Source organism: Gavialis gangeticus, unplaced genomic scaffold, assembly GCF_001723915.1.
Source record: "Gavialis gangeticus isolate Ggan-Ray unplaced genomic scaffold, GavGan_comp1, whole genome shotgun sequence".
Lineage (NCBI taxonomy): Eukaryota > Metazoa > Chordata > Crocodylia > Gavialidae > Gavialis > Gavialis gangeticus.
In genome coordinates, this window is record NW_017729032.1 from 181,148,152 (window position 1) to 181,156,931 (window position 8,780).

At 49.8% G+C, this 8,780-nt stretch overlaps 1 protein-coding gene across 5 annotated transcripts in view; it reads right to left on the reverse strand.

Moving 5' to 3' along the window:
* The window catches only part of SCML2 (sex comb on midleg-like 2 (Drosophila)), a 101,610-nt gene that overhangs the window by 59,121 nt on the left and 33,709 nt on the right, over window positions 1-8,780 (reverse strand). For all 5 annotated transcript variants that reach the window (XM_019524844.1, XM_019524845.1, XM_019524846.1 and 2 more), the window contains one exon: window positions 8,079-8,313. In XM_019524844.1, the coding sequence (XP_019380389.1) occupies window positions 8,079-8,313 (235 nt within the window). The remainder of the gene's footprint in view (window positions 1-8,078; window positions 8,314-8,780) is intronic.

The window sequence follows — 8,780 nt, forward strand, 5'->3', positions numbered from 1 at the left end:
GCACATGCTAGCAAACAGAGCCCCTCCACCACCCACCCCACTCACCAGCAATAAAAACCTCCTTTCCCATGAAAACTCTGTACAATATCCTTTGTTGGCCATCCTGGGGTGGGAGACTGTAGGGCTGGGGCACCTAGGGGGCAGAGCACGGGGGCCAGGTGGCCAGCAAAGCACATGGCACACGTGGCCCCTGGCCTCTGGCTGTTCCCCTGCAGTAAATGCAGGTGGCGGGCTCACCATGGGAAAACGGCAGCCAGTGCTCCCCCAGTGTGGGTGGCTCCTGCTCTAGCAGGTGTCCTGGCAGCAGGGCTGGAATGCGGTCCTGGCTCTGCTACAGGCAGCTCTGGCTCTGCACTTACTTGGAGCTAGAGCAAGTGATGGGCCTGGGTGACACTGAACCCAGGGTACGGGCTGCGCCAGGACCTCCTGGCTGTTGGAGGCGGCACAGGACATCTTCCCAAACCCACGTAGGGGCCTGATGCTGGGTGGCTGCCATGGAGAAAGGGGGACTAGGGTCGGAGGCCAGGCAGCAGGCAGCATGAAGTCGAGGGTAAGAACGGTATCCAGCACTTGACAGCCATTGCTCATGGCCTGCACTGCCCAGACCAGGATGGCATCCTGCTCCAGCAGCGCCGCCACTCGTTTACACTGGAGCCAGAAACTGCAACTCCCTGTCCGCCCAGTCCCGCGCCTCCTTGCTCTGGTCCCATGCCTCCTTGCAGGCAACATTCTCCACCCACCACCTGTCATGGCAAGTCATATCCTTCACCTGCCAGGACCAAGAGTCTGCCAGCCAGTCTGACGCCATGATCAGGCGGTCCAGGAGGAGGATCCTGTCCAGGGTCCTCCTCTGGCAGAGTCAGCGGATCCTCAGGGTCCCAGCATGGGCAGCAGTAACCCTGAGGCCACATCTCAGCTGCCAAGTGTAGCCTTGTCCCCGCCACACACAGCTGCAGTTCCTGTAGAACCATGAGAAAGAATCTATCGAGTGTTTGCAATATTTCAGAATTAAGATGCTCTGTACCAGGGGCTGTGCACTACCTGGCATCAGATCAGGGGACAGGTATGCACAGGTGCCTAGGGACCACGGTAAGTTGGGTGGGTAGGCCAGGGCCCAGATGGCAAACAGCCGAACACCCCCATCCCCGCTTGCTCCCCTGGGGCTGGAAGACCAGCAGGTGCTGGCCACAGACAGCCCGCCTCCTCCTGCAGGAGGCCTCTCCAGGGACACATCGCAGGGCTAGTGCCCCCCCTGCACTGCCACTGTGCCCTGAGCATGCCCCTGTTGTGCGAGTTGCAGGTAGTGTGCAAGGAGCTGTTTGCATGGACCAAGTGGTGCCTGAGCCACTACACCCTGCTGCTGATGGCACTGGTGCCCTGGGCAAACATGTACACCTGGCATGGGACCCTGAGTTTCAACGTGTTGGGGGCAAGCCTGGGCTGCCCTGCAACCTCCACCACTGACTGGAGGACTACCTGTGGCTACACTAAACATCCCTGCACCTGAGGAGGACATTCCTGCCAGCACTGATGCATTTCTCATCTTGTGAGGCCTGTGCCTGCCTAGCTCCAGGGACATGGGCTGCTCGGTCCTGCAGTGTCTCCCGCATCCCTGCGTGCTATGGGGGGGAACCTGGGAACAGAGGAGTGGAGGCAGACCAGGTTGGGTGGAGAAGGGTTGGGGCAGGGGCCAGAAGGGCGCTCACCCCAGCGTGGGCCTTACCATGACATGGCTGGCAGCTCTGCATGGTCATGGCTGTCAGCAATGGTGTGCAGCTCTTGGCGGTGTCCTTGGGCAGCGGGGTGCAGCAGGTGGGTGCCCAGTCAGGGGCTCTCCCCAGAGAGGAGCTGGCGCTGCTGATGGCCAGTGGTTTCACGGCTGGCCACCACTTGTGGCAGAACTGCGGCTTCAGAACTGGCTCTGCGGGTGCTGGCCCAGACTCCCCAAGTTGCTGGTGGAGAGTGCAGCCAGCGAGGTTGGCAGGACAGGCTATTAGACACACAAGGAGCCGTTCCCCAGTGACGTGTCACCACAGATGCCAGCCACCACAGGTGCCACAGGCCCATTGCAGGGCCCTGGCAAATGCGAGCAGATTGGCAGCACATGTAGACACTTGCCTGGCAAGTACTTTACTCGTGAGTAAATCAGTACCGCAGCAAATGCACGTGTAGACACGCCCACTATGCCTCTGAATATTAGAACTAGGTATCATAAAATGAAACCATTAGATAAATGTTTAAAACTAACAAAAAGGGAAAGCTTTTGTACACAAAGTGTAATTAAATTTGTGGAACTCACTCCTGCAAGATGTTGTGTAGGCTGATAACTTAACCCAGGTCAAGTTAAGTGCATCTCCCTAAGCCTGTTCACTATTGAGCCAGCGTGGGGGCTCAGACAGGCTGCCCATGCTGCTGCAGATGGCATGGCTCTGGCCTGTGTCCCAGGGCAGAGGAAGTTTGTCAGTTGCTGCATAAAGGGCATGCACTTACGGGCATTCCCCAATCGATGACTGTAGTCAGTGATGGTGACTCACTGTTCCCGCAAGGCCTTGACCTTTATGAAGCCCTGCCGCACTGACTGGTTGGACCTGCGCTCCCACATCTGGCCCGACAGCTCCTTGTAGACATAGGCATTGGAGCGCGTACCCCACTCGACCTGGCACTGTACCCCTACCTCTACCCACAGCGCCATGAGGTCACCAGTCTCCTCCTGTGGCTAGTTGGGGCCCCAGGTGGCAGGCACGGGGGTGTGCATCAGGGTTGGTGAGGATGTCGCCATCGTGGCTCCCATGCCAAATCTCTGGGCCTCCACACAGCTGTCCCTGGGCAGTTGCCTGCACCACCCAGAGCAAAGGCCTGGTGTGGGACTGGCAGCTGCATGGCAGAAGCAATGCCACACAGCACCTGCAAGCTCAGGGCAGGCTGCTGGGGATGGGATGCGAGCAGGCAGAGCTGGCCACAACAGCCAAAAGCTGCCTGCAGCTGGACCTGGGAGCTTGCAGGCCCGGTTGGTGCCTGCAGCAGCCTTGCTGGCCTGGACAGGGTAGGCCTGGCAGCCACATGACACTACAGTGCACCACAGCATCGCTGTCTGGCAGGCAGGCTGGGGCAACTGGCCTGTGGCCTGCCCAGGAAGACACAGGGGCCTGGAGTGGCCTCAGGCTTCCTACTGGTGTGCCCCAGGGCACAAAATGTCAGCAGAGTTTTAAAAGCCTGAGGCAGCAGTTGCCATAGAGGCAGCCCAGCCCTGGGGCAGCAGAGGCTCTCAGGCCAGAGCCCTGGGGCTAGCGTCAGGCTGACCCCCTAGTGGCAGGGCTGCCCTGGGAACAACCTTGCTCCCAGGTCACATCTATACGTGCTTTCCTGCACAGTAACTAATCACGAGTAAATCTGATACCTGCATTTCCAAATTTACTTGTTACTAGGGGTTTTTACTGCGCAGTAAGCATGCGCACGTGTAGACATGTGTGCTTACTGCACAGTAAACTATACTACTGCGCATTTAAGTGTCTTGTGTAGATGACCCTAGTAAATCCCTACTTACTTTCTCTATATCATTTAATATTTTGTAGGCCTCTATCGTGTACTGTCCCCCGTCTTCAAGCATCTCATTTCTAAACTAAAAGGCACAGACCATCTAGCCTCTCATATGGAAGTCCTTCCATACTTCCGATCATACATGTTGCCCTTCTCTATATTTTTTCCAGATCTTCAATGTCAGGAGTGGGCAATTATTTGCCCTCTACCCCTGCCACCACAACTCATAAAAACTCCCTATATGGCATGGGGCTGCGGGTGGGTGGGGAGTGGCATTCAGGACCCAAGAGGGCATGCAAGGCTGGGATCACAGGCTGAGGTTATGTAGCAGCCCCTGCCCCGTGGGGGAGTGGTGGGGTGGGGGCATGGGGGAGCATGTGCACATGGGGGGCTGCCTGGGTACTAGGTTCTGGGAGCCAGCTAGGGTTGAGGGGAGGGGATGGGCACAGTAGAGCTCACCTGGGCAGTACCGTCCATGGCTTCCCCTGCAGTGCTCCACACGGGGCCAAGCCCCAGCTGCTGCCACCCAGGGCAGCCCACACCATGCTCCACCCCATGGCTACTTGTCTGGCCTTGGCCAACATGAACAGATTCTGGGGGGGCCTGCAACTGTCTGGGTGCTGCTCTGCTCCCCTCACCTCCAGCGGCAGGTCCTCCCCTGCTCCTGCTGTGTTACTCTGGGCTGGAAGCTTCAGCTGGGCGGCTCCTGCCCCAGTGCATGGAATTCTGGATCCAGCTGCAGCACCCAGCCAGTTTCTACCCACTCAGCTGATACTTTGTTTTGTTTACCAACCCCTTTCTTGATAATTATATACATTTTATTTACATTTTTACCACCACTGACTATCCACAATGACTCTGAGATCTCTTTCTTATGTGGCAACAGTTAATGTGGAACACATCATAGTTTATGTAGATTTGGGTTATTTCCCTCATCCCCTCCATGGGCATCCCTTTGCACTTATCAACATTGAACTTCATCTACCATTTTATTGACCAAGGCTAGGTCTTTATCTGAATAATTCTGTGTTGTCAGTGAACTTGGCTACCTCGTTATTTCCCCCCTCCCCTTTCCAGGTCATGTATGACTATATTAATTATTAAAGCCAGTACCAATAGAGATCCCTTGGGGAACCCTACAGTTTACTTCTTTCTGTTCTGAAAATGGCCATTTTAATTTCCTCCGTTTTCTAGCTTTAAACTAACTTCTAATCCACATTTGCTCTAATTCCATGGCAACCTAATTTCATTAAGGGTTGCTAGCATGGAACCTTTTCAAAGGCTTTTGGCAGTCCAGATAAGCTATATCAATTGGATTGCCCTGATCCATATTCTTGTTGATGCTCTTGAAGAACTGTAATAGAAAAGCCCAGGAAGTCTTGTTCATCCATCTGCTTAGCAATCATTTTTTAAATTACTGTTTCTACCAGTTTGCCAAGAGAAGTTAGACTTACTGGCCTGTAGTTCCCTACATCCCCCCCGGAGTCCTTTTTAAAGATTGGCAATCCTCCAGTCCTCTTGTGCAGTTAACTCTGCCCAGTACTGCATCATTTAAGATAGGATATATCCTAAGTGCTTGGACCCATCTTCCAATCTCAACACTAGAGAGATACATTTCTAGTCTTAGAGAAATAAAGGATCTCAAACCTGTGACATAGAAAAGCAGTCACTGGTTATGGATACAAGTGTTAGATGTAGTACTTTTTAAGCAAAAATTTTGCATTCAAATTGGTGGAGGAAAAGGTACCAAAAAAAACCCAGTTTCCATCTCTTTATAAAATGACAGTTGTTTGAATTTGCTTGTGGGTTTGGAAAATTAAATAAAATATTATATACAATTATATTTAGGAACCACAGGAATTTGCACTGGAAGTTTGCTGTGCAGTGGCTCCCTTAATCTTGAAGTTTCCAACCCCCCCCCCCCCAACTGCTGATTTGTGGAGGGGGCCCCCATGAGCCCCGCCGCTCTTTGCTCACTCCTAATGGCCAAGAGGCAAAAAACAGTTTTAAATATGCCACCGTTTTTGCCTCCTGTCCGGTCAGCAGATGGGGCAGGGGCACTGAGGCCCCTCTGCCAATCAGTAGTGGGAGGCAAAACTGAGGCATATTTAAAACCACAGTTTTCACCTCCCCACTGATCGGGGGTGAGCAACGAGGTTGACAGGGCCCCTCTGCCAATCAGTAGGGGGAGGGAGGGTGTGGGGGAAACTACAAGATTAAAGGAGCCACCATGCAATGCACTTTTGGCGCAAATTCTAGTAGTCTCTATATTCAACCAGCAATCTTACAAACCATCATACCATATATTATAAGTATAGGAAATGCCACAGCACAGAAAATGTTTACTTTGATGTGTGGTTATGGTTTAAAAAAGGGTGATCCTATAAAACTGACTCTTCCTCACTTATCTGATGTTCTCCTTGTTTGTATTTCAAAGTCACAACTAGGACAAAAAATACATGGTTTCTGTTAGCACTGCTAAACCAATGCAGAACACAACCTAAATTCTGTTTTGGTGCATGCTTCATCGTCATCATCATAATTGTTCAGCGCTATACATAGAATTACTGGTCATAGTGCGCAATCCATTAAAAAACATACAAACAAACAAACAGACCTTTGCTTTCAGAATCAAGGTTGAGTATGTCTTTTAAAAAATGACTTGTAATTAATACTGGTTAAATCAGCAAGTATTATCTGAAAATGACTATTTTATATTTTTTAGTTAACAAAAGAAAAACATTTTTCAATTATTAATTCTGCCCCAAGTGATTATGTCATATGACACAATTCCATTAAAATAAAAGACACAATACTGACTGTTGCATAGTACAGACATACCCCAAACTAACTTTAAGCTAGCCAACTCAGGTTCTGTGAGCATTAATAGTTATCCCTGGCAGGAGAACCATTATTTTGCTTTTCTTTATACAAACTTAAATTCACAGGGAGGAAGGTCAGAATGTAGGCTGACCACATGGAAATCCGGGACAATGCCCTCTCACCCTCCCTGCACTGTGCTCTCACAAGTCAGCAGGGACAGGGCTGCATGCCGGGCAGGCAACAGTGCCAGCCTGCAAGGCATTCCACATTGCTCCAAGTTCCAGCCAGACCGTGTCCTTGCATTCGAGGACACGCATTATAATTCTTAACAGACGGCTGGGACCAGCCTCTGAAAGCTGGGACTTTCCTGGTAAAACTGGGACAGATGGTCACTCTAGTCTAGTCTACCCACAACAAAGGGTAGAAAGATACTGCCAAACCAAAGTGGACCAGCTGTGACGGGATATATTCCACTACAGCTGATACACTTTATTAGGCAATACATACATTGCTCATTGTCTCGCATCAGCCTCTGGGTGATGTGTTCCTCTTGCCCGATAGTTATCTGTGTCCGTTGGGCTCCGCACTGACCCCTGACTCAAACGGAGGCATAGATCAGCACGGGCCCCCAGCATGGGTCAAGATAGTGCAGAGGCACAGGAGCTGGGAAACTCCTGGTACCCTATGCTTCCACATGGGGACCCATGCCTCCATGTGAAGCATGGGCAGGTCCTGGCAAGGAAGAATGGGGTGCCAGGGATTTCCCAGATCCCATGCCAGGACTCACACTGACCCATGCCTCCACTTGATGCACAGGTCAGCACAGGCCCCAACAAGGAGACATAGTGCAGCACAGAAGCCAAAGAAATCCCAGGGCCCCATGCCAGGACCTACATAGACTTTCCCCATTTGCAGGGATGTGATCCTGGAGATACAGGTCTGCAAATCTGGGAACCCTGAGTTTTCCAATTCACAGAAATGTGCCCCAGGCATCTCTGTAAGTATGGCAAGTTAAGCAGGTGCTGTAGGTGTTTGAGGGAACTGATCCTACCTGTGGTGCACAGGACTGGCCCTTCAAGCCCCAAGAGCACCTGCCTGTGGTGGCAAGAGAGTGCAAGCAGCTTTGGGCTGTCCAAACTCTACCACCACAAAGAAAATAGACAGGTACTGCAATAAAAACTCAGACAATTTATTAGTATCTTTTATCATCCCACTGATGTAGTGTGACAAAGGCTCCGAACGTCTGTCCGCTCACCATTTGTCCCACCATAAAAATTGTTACGGTGGCACAAATGTGACTTCAGACAATGCCTGTTTCCATCAAAAGGCAGCAGTGCACTTGTGCATCTTACTCATATGAAAAGTAAATTTAAGAGCAAGCAGCCCCTATGACAACATACTGAGAAAATTATTTAGGTGCAATCCTTTTCAACTGGCCACAAAAAGCCCATTCCAGTTATTGTGAGGATAATAACTCAGTATACTGAGAAAAGGATACTGGGAAGAGAAAAATAAGAGTTTTGGCTGATAGCACTCATGTTCATATTATATTTGAATCCTGCTTGTTTACTCAGCCTTAGCCTCTGGGCTAGTAACATGATGCTCGGATGTTATTTAAGGAATAACCAAGATGATGTGATAAAACTGACCGTAGGAAAGCAGCAACTTGTAGAAGAAACAATAATACCATATTATTACTTCTGAAACAGTGTTCTTACCAAGTGGAGGCTGAAGCATACCACCTTTCTTTTCACAGGTCCCAATGGGCTGTATGTCAGAGGAATCCACTAGCCTCCAAAAGTCATTTTTGTTGTCACTTCCATCAAGCCGCAGCCTTAGTCTGGCACCAGTAATTCCAATTATTGTAGCTATACACACTGAGGTAACATTTCGAGGATCATGGGCTTCCAGTTTCATACCAACTTTAAAATCATTGGTTGGTGGGATCCTAGACTGCAGGAGGGGAGAAAAGACTTTTTTTTAATTGTGTTGCAGTACTGTTTAACTTAAACAGAAGAGTATTCTTGAGTTTACTGGGTTTAAATAAAAGCAGTAACAGCTTTTTGAATAATGGGAAATCTCATCAATTTGGGAATTTAAACCAATGAAAAAAAATAAACATCAAATTAGGAATAGGATGACTTGGAGTGCCTCCTAGCAAAACTGGGTATCTGTTTTTGTATTAACAGGATTAATTCCTTCTTGATAGAAAAATAAGTATCAATGAGGGGGAGACAACGTATCATCTGGAGAACACAAAAACGCAAGAGGAAAATAAAAGAGCAATGAACATTATCTAAGGTGACATATAATTGGATGTACTAGGGTACATAGACTCTCTTTAACATGGTAAGTTTCATTTACTAAACTAAAAACATTAAAGTAACACAGAATTATGCATTGTTTTATTACAGTTATGT